The sequence below is a fragment of the Pituophis catenifer genome, unplaced genomic scaffold, assembly GCF_029215685.1.
Source record: "Pituophis catenifer annectens isolate HBS135680 unplaced genomic scaffold, rPitCat1.0.hap2 SCAF_3, whole genome shotgun sequence".
Classification (NCBI taxonomy): Eukaryota; Metazoa; Chordata; class Lepidosauria; order Squamata; family Colubridae; genus Pituophis; species Pituophis catenifer.
Window position 1 is genome coordinate 195237524 of NW_027256883.1, and position 14134 is coordinate 195251657.

A 14134-nucleotide genomic window follows, 5' to 3' on the forward strand; every position below is an offset into this window, starting at 1 on the left:
TTTGGTGAGGAAAATAAGAAAAAAGCTGATTGGCAGGTAGATTGGCCTCCTGGAATACCCCCAATCAGCTGTTCCCAGAGGTGAATTTTAGCAACAGGTTCCTCTGTGCCTTGCTTTTTTATTGCCTTTTTTCCTGCCTCTGAAAGCCTCCAAAATAGAGCTTCAGAAAAAAAGCCTCTGAAGCTCTGTTTGGGGGCTTCTTTCTGAAGCTTTGTTTCTGATGCTTTTTTCAGCCTCTGAAACCTCCATTTGAGAAGCTGGGCAGGGCTACATTCAGAGTATAAGACGCACCCAGATTTTCACCCTCTTTTTTGGGGGAAAAAGATGCGTCTTATACTCCGAAAAATACAGTAAGTGAATCCATTATGCTATTGGGCATTTTTTGCCAGAAACAAGAAGTAAACACTGGATTCCATCAGAAACATTGTAAATTGTGGATGCTATGACCTGGGGGCACTGCAAACAACCAGAGATGCAGATTGCTTGCTGAGCACCTAAAATGCAGTCACGTGTGCTTTTAAATCCAGGTCATAAGTCTCTTTTGGGGGATTTGTTACAACTTTGATTGCTAAGCGACTGGTCATATTGTAACTGGAGGGCTACTTGAAGTAATTCTCATTTGTTCAATAAACTTAGTCTCCTTTTGCAGACTTTGGCCCCATTCTAGCAAAATCTTACATCACTATAACTTGAGCCACATAACTACTATGAAATCTTTGTCAGCCTCAGTAATGGAAATAATGACTACCTGATTAGAGGACATTTCTGGTTGGACAATACTTTACAATATTTGTGGAAAATTTCTTCACACCAAGTAGAAGATGATAACGAGGAATGGGGGGCTCTTTTTGACCCATAAATTGCATTTTCTAATCCGAAAAACGTGAATGAAGGAATAAAGAAAGAGAAGACAGAATTAAAAATAAGTAGAGATGCAATATCTTTCAGTTTTGCATTTGGGGTTTTGTTATTGTTGTTATTACTGGTTCTTCCCATCCTAGTTCATGTACTGTGATGATTGTAGTAACTGGAAATTTTGGGAGATATAATCCCAATACTTCTGGAATACGCCAAGTTTGGGGAAAAATAAAGACTGCTAAAATGGGGTTCAAGACTTAAGTCACCGTATTTTTCTCTGATATTCTTGGGTTGAGGAATACGGGGAAATTAACCTAAACATTCAGGGGCATTCTGAAGGTCAAAACTATAAGGATCTACTTCCTAATTCAACCACCCATTCTAGAACTGAGACTTGAATTTCATTCTTATTGATTAACAAAATTAGCCAGTTTAAAAAACATTTTTTAAAAAAACATTACATTTAAAAAAAGCATGCTCAGCGCTCCTACATTTGGTCCGGTTGCCACGATTCAACCTTTAGACATCTTTGACCTGGATGATTGAGTCTTCATTGACATTTTGCAATCCATTTTGGGGAGAAACCCCTGAGACAAGAGTTGGTACATTCCAACAACTCTCTGATTCTCTGCCTAACTAATTTTGCTCTGACTGATTAAGTTGCTTGGATGAGCAACGAAACGTTTCAGGTTAAGGAAGTTTGGTCCAGTTGCCATGAACCTTTAGACTCTCAAGAATGTAGTAGTCCATTATAGTGCATCTGGAAGACCTGGTAAGGCGATGATGGTGCTGCCATGTTCATTCCTGCTCCCTTCATTCTCAATCTAAGCCCCCTTTCTATATACTATAAGTAGACTCCTTTACTCATGAGGGAAATGGGAAGCTGTTCCATTTAGTCTTACGAGAAAGGCAGAGGAGATGGAAAATAGTGATCAGTCAACCCTCTGCTGCCTTTCCTACCCACTCATATGCTGTGCTTGCTAATAAACCTATTTTTCTTAAATGATTCAAGCACATAAGGTTGTTGATATCCTATTACTCATCCTCAAACTGTATAAGTATTGAGCGCTTGAAATAACTTAGGAAAAGAAGAAGAGCAAGACTTCTGCTTCTGACACTATATGGAAAATGCACCACTTTTTTTTTTTCTTAGACTACTGAGGCCAGTATAATGGGAATAGAGAATAAATTTCTGCCAAGGTGTACTAGATAAGATTAAAACCATGACTGATTATATTTGAATTATCCTGCTTGCTCATCAGAAATCCCTCCATAATGTATTGGGTCATGTATTGACTTTTTACTCTGCATTGAAATGAGGGCTGTGCAGTTCTCACACATGTAAAATCTGTGAACGCCTTACTGCTTACATTTTGGAAACGACAATTTGTGCAAAAGTGCAAATGTTGGTCATTTGTGACCTCTACTTTTGAATATTTATTTTCTTATTTGTTAAATTTATACGCTGCCCATCTCACCAATAAGGCAACTTTGTTTATTTTTGTGCCACTCGGAAATAGATCACCTCTCTTGTTTCGTGCCATGTTTCAAACATACCTGATGAATTGAAAAAGCAAACTCATTTGTTCTTTTAACTTTCGTAAAGGATGTAATAGGATGCTCTTATCCAGAAAGTATGAAACCTTCTGTAAAGCTAATAGGACAACAGTTGAGAATTATCTTCCCCAAGCAATACCAAGGAAAAGTGCTTTGCTATAAAAATTGATATGAAACTAGAAAAGCCTTGTCCTGCACTGGCTGGGGGTTTAAAAAGTAGATTAGATTTGGCAATGTCCCTATGCTGTTCTTTTGAAGATATATTATGCCTGTTTGTAATATATTGAAGATATATTATGCCTGTTTGTAAGCATGTATTTAGTATTCGTTCATTTGTTTCTAATATGTAGACTACCCTACAATAGCATTCCTAAGGTGATTCAGCATAAGAAATCAAACCATTCAGAATGGTTCTAATAATGGTAGATATAGAGTATTCATACAATGTGGAAAAGGCACGTCTCAAAAGGTTAAAAATAGCTTAAAGCTAACAGAGAAGAAAAGATCCAGTCTATTGCTATGTTAAAATCAGGCTTGAAACTAATTTGAAATTGTTCTGGAAAATCAGTTTCATGCAGTGCGTCTTTATAATAAGGTGGCAACTGCCCTCTTGAGAAGCTGTTACCACTAATCGTTGGTCACTTCTTGTGGACCAAGACCTGTTATTGCTGTTGCTTTTCCTTCAATAGCAGCATTTTCTCAGTCCCTGCAAGAAACATGGACCATTCACTGTCGGCAAATTTCAATGCGCTCATATCTGAGAGGGTTTTCAAAGCATCCTTTAGTTTTAGTACTGTAATTTGACTAGAATATGGAGAGGGAGAAGGAACTGGATTCTGATCTGGCACGAAATAATTGTATCTTATATTTAAGGAGACTACGGTAAAAGTAAGGAAACCTTGAGCTTTCCAATTTCAGCTGCAGCCAGCAGTGTCCATTTGGTCTAGGAGCAGGATCTGATTTATATTCTGTCTTTGCTCAAATGAGCACTCAACATGGCTCATAAATTTTAAAGGCACAGTTCAAAGATTAAAAAGAGAATGGATGCTAAAAATGATTAACTCTTAAGAGGATGGAGAAAAACCATACTTTGTTGTAGTCCAACAGCATCTTGGAGGGCTGTAAGTTCTCCCCTGGGCTATGGAAAAATACAAACTTGTGTGGCCTTAGTATAAGCTGTCTCACATTTATTTAGTTATACATATTGCATTTATTTAGTTAACCGTATAAGTTAAAGAATAGCTTCACTCCAAGTCTAGTGGGAAAGAATGTCTCAAGTGAAAATCCTGTAACTTCTCTCTTTCTCTTTATTTTTAATTCCTGCATTGTTAAATTATGCATGCTTTGTTTTTTGTTCTACTTTCCTGACATGCAGTGTACAGATTTGATTGATCTTGCACATAGTTTTTGTCAGAATGTTACTTACAGTGAACGTTGGATTTTATGTGGGTTGCCAGAGAAATGAATGATCAGTGCCAAATTGAATGACTGTAACAACTCTACTGCTGCTGTGAAGTACAATATGCCTCATCCTTATAACATTGACAGCTCCTGTGTAGCTTGCTGATGACTCAAGGAAACCTATGCTCTTATCTTAACCAGGCATTTGTAGCCTTTAGCTGTTAATATGCATATATGAAAGGGTGGCATGTAGGATATCAAGAAACATATGTGTTCCTGTAGATATCCTTGTTCAGTTGCTCTACTTGCATTTCTGTCTTTGTGCTGCCCCAGTACACATTCTGATGCTTTTTTTATTTCAGCAGTAAAATTGTACTTCATGCTGTAAATCCAATGAAACATTATACCTTTGTCTTAACATTCTCATAAATTTCCAAATTTATTTTCAGTAATGATATATATTCTGCTAGTCTATAATGCATGTCTTGAATCTTTGCCATTATTAATCTTATAAGCTGTCATTATTTGGAAATTTTGCACAGCGACTGTTAAGAGCAAACAGAATCATGTACGGTGATAAGCCACTAGCTCTCAGTGATTTTTCTGAATGAACAGTTCAAATCGGGAAGTAATATGCACAAGTCTTAACATATACTAATGTCTTCTTTTATTTCCTTCTAGGAAATCAAACATGAAGCCAGTGACTTTCCCTGTAAAATGGCCAAACATCCGAAAAACAAAAATCGCAACAGGTACAGAGATGTCAGCCCCTGTAAGTATTGTGACCATCTCAATTCACTTACAAAAACTATAGCATTGTGGTCAGTGAAGATTCTCAGTCATCCAGGTAGAGTTGTCTGGAAGTTGTGTCATGGCAACTAGATAAAAGTCCAGTTGCCATGACTCAACTTCCAGATATAGTATTATTATTATTTTTCTAATTTTCTAATATCATTTTTAAAAACTCAAAGGAATGGGGTTTTTCAGATGTAATGCCAATCTATGAATTAGCATCACAGTACAGGTGATCCTCGACTTACAACAAATCATTTAGTGACTGTTCAGAGTTACAACAGCACTGAAAAAGTGACAGAGTAGTGAAATCCAGATTTTTTTACTACCGGTTCTGTGGGCGTGGCTTGGTGGGCATAGCGTGGCTTGGTGGGCGTGGCAGGAGAAGGATACTGCAAAATCTCCATACCCACCCCACTCCAGGGGAAGGATATTGCAAAATCTCCATTCCCACCCCACTCTGGGGCCAGCCAGAGGTGATATTTGCCAGTTCTCCGAACTACTCAAAATTTCCGCTACCGGTTCTCCAGAACCTGTCAGAACCTGTTGGATTTCACCCCGATATAATAGCTGTGGGGAAAAAAAGGTCGTAAAATGGGGCAAAACTCACTTAGCAAATGTCTCACTTAGCAACAGGAATTTTGGGTTCACTTGTGTATGTAAAACATGTGCAACATTTTTAGTTGTGGATGCTTTACTTAATATGTGGGAGTTACTGAATACTAACATTCAAAGACATTTCAAGTTACTGAAGTCCGAAGTGAGTGAGATATCAAGTAAGTAGGGCCACCTCATGAAAATTTGTGAGCCAGGATTTTCTGAGCTAGAAGATTTTTTTTTTCATTGCATTTTTTATTATATTAAGCTTGTTTTAGGGCTTACGGTACAGCTCTTGTATTTCTTATTCCAAAAATCTAGGAAACGTGGCAGCCAATTTCTTGCAATTATAGTCAGATGAGGTTCTGGGAATTGCAAAATAGGGTTTCTGAAAGAGCACTATGCAGGAGAGAATTGTGTAATTGTAAAGTCTCATTTATATGCAGAGATTAGATAAAATAATCCTATATAGAAGAGTTTACACACCTGGATCATGGCTTGCTGCTCTGACTTATTTCATGGTGGTGCAGAAATACCATGCAAAGAGTACAACAAAAAGAGACCAAAATGTGCATGAAATATGCAGGGCTTTGGAAAGGAGGTTGAAATGGCCATCACTGCAAATTTAAGAATTAAAAATCTTGAAATACATCAGAAAAAATATTTTGGGATTATAGTTGATTATGCAGTAAATGTGAGTTGGCATTGTGATATGGTTGTAAAAAGATCAATTTTAGATTGCATTGAAGGAAATATAGGTCCCACAAAACGGGAAACAATAGCTCCACTGTATCCTTCATTGGTCTGTTCCCACTTTGAGTGTCATAACCATTTCTGGCACCACACTTTAGGAAATATTTTGATAAAATGGAATAGATTCAGAAAAGAGCAATAAGGCTGATCAAGCAATTAAGAAATTGAAATCTATCAACAAGGAAACTAGAAATTTGTAACTTTGAAAAGACCCATAGGGGGTGCTTCAGCTATCTGGAAGGGAGTTATGTAGAAATAGTGGCTATGACATATGGCACTTAATTCCGGGGATGGGGGGAGAGGGGAGGTGGAGCTTACAAAAATGTTCTCATTAAATCATAAGAAATGAGTGTGGGTGGGAGATGGTAAAAGGGGATTTAAAAATCAAATATTTGTGGTTAAAATTTTGTCTCACATTCACATCATGGCCCTGGTTTTCTTTTGCATCTGCTCATCTCCAAGTGCTACAGTCATCTACTCAGGAGCTCTGATTGTCATGTGTGCTACACATTCAGATTGCCAATCTGTTCTTCTCCATATGTTAGAAAATCTCTACAATCATTTAATAGACTAAAAATCTGTTGAGCCTTCCAGGAAAACTCAATACATGCTATAGTATTGCACATAATTTTGCTTACTGATCAGTTCTGGAGATTCTTTTTATGGTAACCGCCATTGATTTGTTTGTTTTAGATAAAATGGCTTCCAGTCAGTTTGGTTTTCCTGTAAAATGTAGGGATTCTTTTATATCTGGGTGGGCTAAAGGGAACAAACTTTAGATCTTTAAAACAGAGTGCAGTTACTGTCAGAGCACTTTGAATATTGATAATCGGTGGGTTGGGTTCTAAGAAATGTTAACTGAACAATATGTATATATATGACAATTTAGATGAAGCAATTAAGGATTTTTATGATAAAGATTTCAGTTTCTCCTGAGAATGAAACAATGGTTTACGGAAAAGATTATAAAAACCTGCATATAAGATGGTAAAATCTACATTAGCATATCTCTATGTCTCTCTGTATTGTGCTTGTTCTAAATAAGATTATACACAATTTTAAAAAAATGGGTAGAGGTTCTTCTTCAGTATTTCTAGAGCCCGGGGTGGTTTATATTGCTAGGAGCATCCATGGTTGGCTTAATCTGGTTTTCCTGGTTACAGGTAATTTAACTAATGTTACCCATATGCTGATAATCCAACATTTAGCTTACTGTAAAGCATTCTACATGGGACCATTCATGTACTTGTTTGGGAAGCTGCTACTAAGACAAAATGCAGCTATTTCGTTGTTGAATGCACATGTTATATGCATTCTGTGCTGAAGTAATTCTAATGGCTTGACTGTTGGATTGGCTACCATTTAACTGCTAAGCAGCATATACAGTAAAATCTCCAATAACTTGAAACTGAGGTACTCATTTTAAATCTACATGATTACTGAAATCCTTTGGGTGTGATATTGCATGCATCTGCACATAGATGTCAGGCCCAATAAATCAGGGAGCAACGTGGTTCAAATGACTATAGATTTATTGCATGCAAAAGTTCTCTCTGCAAGAATCTGAAACACTCTATCCTTCATTGGTCTGATCCCACTTTGAGTATTATAACCATTTCTGGCACTATACTTTAGGAAATGTTTTTTTTATAAAATGGACCAGGTTCAGAAAAGGGCAAAATATATATGACAATTTAGCAAATTGTCAAAGCAAATTGCAGTAGCAATAGCAATAGCACTTAGACTTATATACCGCTTCACAGTGCTTTATAGCCCTCTCTAAGCAGTTTACAGAGTCAGCATATTGCTCCCAACAATCTGGCTCCTCATTTTACCAACCTCAGAAGGATGGAAGGCTGAGTCAACCTTGAGGCTGGAGAGATTCGATCTGCCAAACTGCTGGCAGACAGTGATCAGCAGAAGTAGCCTGCAGTACTGCACTCTAACCACTGTGCCACCAAGGCTTATAAGATAAGAATAAGAATCAATGGAATTCAAGATGGGCTGGACTTAGATCTCTCATGGTGCAAAGGGACTCAAGGCTTATGATGCGCTTGACCTCTTCCTCGGGCTCAGTCTGGTCCTCTCCTGCAAAATACTTTCTTATTGATTGTGTCACTGTGTGGAGCATTCCATCTCCACCACCCCCTCAAGAAGCAAATATTTGTTCTATTATTTAGAACTCACAGTGTCATTTTGTCATTACGTGACGTATCATGACTTTTTTCCCCATCGCTAAACAGGGTGTAGGTGTGGCCAGCATCCAACTCGCGGGCCGCGAATTTGACAACTCTGATTTAGATGTTTATTGAAGAGTTTCCTTGTGTAAATGATAACTGATTTTTTTTCTGTTCCCACTCGTACATTAACTTACATGTTTTTTATTCTTTGTTTTAACTTACTGCTGTTTTATAAGTATAAATTTGTTTCTTAGAACACTTTGAGAAGTTTTATAAAAGGCAGTGTATCAGTGTTTTATGTAGAATGAAAAAATAACATGGGACGTGACATTTAGCTCATGGTATCACACAGTAGTGGGTTCCACTTACCTTTGCTACTGGTTCGGAACTGTGAGCACTCGTGCGCGGCCCTTTTGCACATGCACAGAACCTTCTGCATATGCGCAGAGCGTCCGTGATGACATCCAGGTGGGTGGGCGGAGCCTCCCACCGCCGCCACCACTACCTGTTTGCCCGAACTGATAGAAACCCACCACTGGTATCACACCTCATTAAATATTTTTCCCAAGAATACTTGATAATGGTATAGGAACCTTTCTTAAGAAAAACAAAAAAAACAAAGATTTTGCTTTGTGTTTCATATATTTGGAAACAAAAAAGCTTACTTCTTTATTCTGAAACGAGCTGTTTATCAAAGTATAAATATTATATAAGTGTTTAATTGTGTGGTTTCTAATTCCTTCTGTAGTTGACCACAGCCGAATTAAGCTGGAGCAAGGTGACAATGATTATGTCAATGCAAGTTTGATAAAAATGGAGGAGGCAAACAGAAGTTATATCCTTACACAGGTAAGAACTTTAAGAGAATAATAGAAAGGAAATAGTAGTCTTTCTTTCCTGTTTTTTGGTCTTGGAGATCACAGCTGGTAACTGTGTGGGAAAAGAATTAAAATGCTATACCTTCACCCATCATGCAGTTATCTGCTATAGGTATAGTATGCTATTCTGCCATTTCCACCTCCCCAGTTCCTATAATGCTGCTTTATTGTGGTGGTGAGGAGGGAGGGTGTTTCTGAGATAGATGAGCAAAGAACAACAGGTGTATTTGACAAGACTATATATTCCCAGCAGGATCGCCTGTGGTGTGAAGGTCCTCCTAGCTAAATCAAGCAGGCACTGATATTGGGAAATAGTGATGCTGCAGGCAGATGATGACTTTAGTGAAAACATCAAAGGTATCATTTCATACTGTGGAGAAAGCAATGATAAACCCCTCCTGTATTTTACCAAGACACTGCATGGATAGGAAATCATCATATCATGATTGACAGCAAAGTCCCTCAAGTCAGATAGGACAAAATGCTACTAAGGAAGAGTTGGGGATCTTTTAGAATACTAATAGTGTTTATGATATGGCTAGATTAAAGCCTTAAGGACATCTGGTTGCTGATATAGGTAGTCCTCAACTTACAGCCATAATGGAGCCTACCTGTTATCATGTTATGACAGTTGTTAATCATGTGACTGTCCCAATGTTACAGTCTATTTTGTGGCAGTTATTAATGTCATGGTTGTTTAAGCAAATTCATTGTTCGTAGTGGGGCATGTTTGCTGAAAATTGAGAATAAATGTCCAGTTTTTAGTAAAAGCATTGTAAATGCCAGTCACATGACCATGGAATGCTGCAAATGGCTGTAAAGATGGGCCAGTTGCTGAGCACTCTAAATGTGGTCACATATTTCCATGCTTTATAGTTTTAACTAGCGTGGAAGTATGCAGTTCTAGCTAAAAGAATTGACCTTAAACTGCTAATCCTTTCCTCATTAGCTCTCAGAATTACATGTTTTTTGGAAGTATGGGCAAAATCTAGGGAAGACTTCTTGGTGGACAACTCTTAGGACAATGTTGTCCAGGGATTAAAGGCCTTTAGATCCAACACATCTGGAGGACACTAATCTCGGGAATGCTAATCTAGCATATGGCCTATTGTTACTAAGACAGAATCAAGCTATCTACTCCTGAAATAGCACACTGCAGGAAGTGGTGTGCCACACCCTTCCTGTTGGTTGTTGATCACATCATTTTCTCTTTCCAAAGCTGCTTCCTTTGATAAAATCTTGTCCCCTTTGGTACTTTAAATTATTCATCTGTTCATTTGGCTGTGCTTCAACACTTTTCCTTTAATTTATTGGATCCGAGCTGTTAAAGACGATTAACATAAGGTTTATCTTCTGGGTTTTTAAAAAAGAAATCTGTATTATATAGCAGATATCTCAAAATACTAAGAAGCCACTGGGCACAAATTGAGGAAGCTGTTCTTTAGTTTCATACTTTATTAAATCTAAGAGCATGCAAATTTCAGTACAGAATCTTTATAAAAGTAGCTCTCTAGGCAACGTTTTAAAGTTCAAGGATCAGCACCAAACTGCTATCTCACAAAACTAACATTTAGCTGGAGATCCTTTGTACCGTAAATTATGTCACCCATAATAATTCAGATCCTTCAACTGAATGGCAGGAGCCTTCATAGAATTTGGATGAGCACTGTTTGAGTCCACAATTTATATCATCCCATTTAGCTGCATTGATTTGAGTTTTAGCCCCAAAATTCTCATCGATACTAAGTTGCTTGCTCCTGATTTTTATTAAGAGAGAAGATGGTAGATAGGACCATGAGTGAGAGAAAAGCAAATCAGTGTATTGTATATTGTATTATAACCAGTGAGACCAATGGATCATTTTTGTGAGTGATCAAATATTTATTACAGTCATAGGCCAGCATAGATTATATATATATTAATTGTTACAAAAGACAACGTACATTTGATATTCTAAGCGTTATTTGTAAATTAATCAAATGAATTACAGCCATTTTCTGTAATCTGTTGGGTACTTTCAATGTAAGTGTTACAGAATATGCAAGGTTTATAAGAACAAGATTTACCTTTGGTTTTTTGCTATTGTTTAAATTCTTATCAATTTTGTATAGTTATGCTTCAGTATGTGAGCAGTATAGTTTAATTTGATGGAAAAACAAGAACCTTTGACTTAGGAGAGGGTTACCATAAAAGTGATGGGATAAACATATAGCAGGAGGAGTAAACTGTCTCTGATATTCTTGGTCAGGCCAAGAACTGTTAAAAATTATTGAACTTCCTACCTATGAGTTTTAATGATTCCTCACCTCAGCAAATCAGAAGTTACACTAACTACAGAATATAGGTTATCCTGCTGAGTGACCTTTTTGCCTTAAGAACTTTTCTGTCCCATCTTCCCTGCCTTCAGACATTGTGGGAGCTTCAATACTGGAGGTTTTTAAGAAGAGCTTGGACAACCATTTATCTGAAATGATGTAGTCTCCTGCTTGAGCAGGAGATTGGACTAGAAGAATACCAAGGTCTTGTCCAACTCTGTTATTCTGTTACTCCTTGTTAAATATTCTTGCCTATTTGTACAAAAAGCTTTGACCTATGCATGGTTAAATATTACAATCTGGCAACTTCAAAACAAAGCTAATTAGCTTGCAATTTCTTGCTTGTTTGATGTTGCTTCTCAATTGTCCCAATCTGGATGCCAGATTTTACATACCTAGAAATGGAAGCCACATTCTGTCGTATTTAGAATAACTAAATAAGTATTGTTTGATTATAGTACACAGAAATTTGTTCCCTATGAATACTGCTCTTTCTTGAAAGTTCAGTATCTTTTTCAGGGTCCGCTTCCAAATACTTGTGGTCACTTTTGGGAGATGATTTGGGAACAGAAAAGCAGCAGTGTTGTCATGCTTAACAGAGTGATGGAAAAGGGATCAGTAAGTATATATAATTTTTAACTCCTTTGGGATCATGGGTTTGTAATTCATGTACATTTTAAAAAATCTAATAAAAATAGTCTCATGTTTTTAATCTAGAAAAAATATATTTTAAAAATCACCCCACAAAGCATTTTTCTAAAGTAAAAGAAGTGTTCTTTAAGCAGAATGAAAATACAATGGTATCTTTCATGTTCAGAACTTAAGTTTGCATGTCTAATAGCCTTGCTCTTGTTTTTTAAGCAAAGCAGTCTGGAAATTCAGTGCAGCATTAAAAAAAAAGTTCCTTAATCACCAGCACCAAATTTTCAGCAAATACTATATTTTAAGCCCTTCCCCAGAATCGCTATTTGCATGTGTTCATTTTGGTTCATGTAAATGTACCTAAATATTGCTTTGTGCCAGCAAAGAAGTGTTTGATCTAATAGATTTTCATATTGAGGCATCGTTTCTGCTTTTTTAGTCACTTGAAATATGGTTTGTATTGAGGCCCTACAGAAGTGACTAATGTAAATAGGATGCTCCAAACTAAACTAGATCTTTTACAGCCTCTTTTAATTATGTAATGAAAATCAAAGTCCTAAAGACCTTACAAAGAATTATTTGACATAGTTCATCCCCTTTCAGGAGCTTTATTTTAATGTTTATAGCAGTTGTGCGTACAACCTCTTGGGAAAGGAGATTTCAAGCCAAAAATGTTCACCTTCTACTTTTGAGTATGGAAGCCAATATCTGACATGCAGTTTGATGGTACTTGGCACTGGAAGTTCTCAGTAGCATGTGTTTTCGATAGACTCTTTTTAAGTCTGCATGAAAGCTTACTTCAAGTAGTAAGTACTATATGGAGCAATAGTTTTTGGTGTCATAAATCCAAGGAATGCTGGCATTTCTCAAAAGCTTATTCCAGAAATCGTTCAATAAGAACAGCAATAATGAAAGTAGCTATTCAATCCCTAACTGCCCTAAAGTAGACGAGCCATCTGAAATTACAGAAGAGCCACTACCAATTAATGTGCAATAGACGATATTGATGCAGGTAAAGTAAAAATTGACACCATATGGCAACTTTCTATGTTCTTTAAAGACAATTTATCTTCTGTTCTGAAATGCCTCTCTTCTCACTGCAAGACATACTAATTGAAAATGTTGACTATGCTGTAGGTTGCCTGGCCTGTGCATCAAATGACCATGCAGCAAAAACGTGCCTAGAAAATATTTGCTATGTACAGGCATGCAAAGATTCCTTAAGTTGATAAGGAAAATGCTCCCTTGAAAATAGATTATATCAGAAAGCGTATTGCATAGCTGATGATAACTTTTTTTGTATTCCTTTTCCTAATGGTCATCATCTCCCCATATTTTTTATATTGAATGCCTGCCTATAGATAATCTTTCTAAAGAAAAAAAAAGTAGTTCAAGATTAAATACATTTTATATGCTTATTGTTTATTGCATAATGGAGTTTTATATCTCGGGTATTAGTATCACAATGTAAATGGCTGATTAAATAATTTCTAAACAGCCTGAAAATTGTTCAAGACACTTACAGAAAAGCCATAAAATGGTAGACCATGTTTGGTTAACTTCCCTGCACTCAGTCTAGCCCAATGGTCCCCAATCTTTTTTTGGCCATGCCCCATCTAAGCATCTCTAAAATCCTGATTACCCCCACCCCGCCTCCTCTCCCCCGGTGACATATAATTCTTACTACTCAAAAAGTGACTCCTACTCACAAGGAGGAAGCCTAAAAGGCCATTAACTTGGTTTAAACAAGGTTCCAATTGCTCCCATTAAAAATCAAATTGCCCCCCTGTGGGGCGTGGGCCCCACATTGGGAACCACTGGTCTAGCCCATACCTGTACATTTGTGGATAAAAAAGTTGGCAGATACTTTTTTAGCAGAGATGATTCATGAAGCTGATTGGCTAGCATTGCATGAAGTCATACAAATCCCTTACCCAAACTTCAAAACTGTTCCACATTTTTTTAAAAAGTGGCAAACAAATATTTTAAATGTGTTAAAAATGTGCAGGACATATCAACAGTTATACTAAAAGCTTTGGGGACAAGATTAAACTCATGAGTGAGCCAGCATTGACTTAGTTGGCATGCATGTCAATTAGTATAGATGTTCCTGAAATCATAATGTGTGGTGCTGGGCTTCATCCTGAAAACATGCCAGTCT

At 37.1% G+C, this 14134-nt stretch overlaps 1 protein-coding gene across 3 annotated transcripts in view; it reads left to right on the top strand.

Moving 5' to 3' along the window:
- Positions 1-14134, top strand: part of PTPN1 (protein tyrosine phosphatase non-receptor type 1) — a 95006-nt gene that overhangs the window by 65432 nt on the left and 15440 nt on the right. The window contains exons 2-4 of one of the 3 annotated variants that reach the window (XM_070941747.1): positions 4498-4588; positions 8887-8987; positions 11839-11949. In XM_070941747.1, the coding sequence (XP_070797848.1) occupies positions 4498-4588; positions 8887-8987; positions 11839-11949 (303 nt within the window). Of the gene's footprint in view, positions 1-4497; positions 4589-8886; positions 8988-9266; positions 9374-11838; positions 11950-14134 lie in introns of those variants that run through there. The other 2 variants (XM_070941748.1, XM_070941749.1) reach the window with 2 other exon arrangements.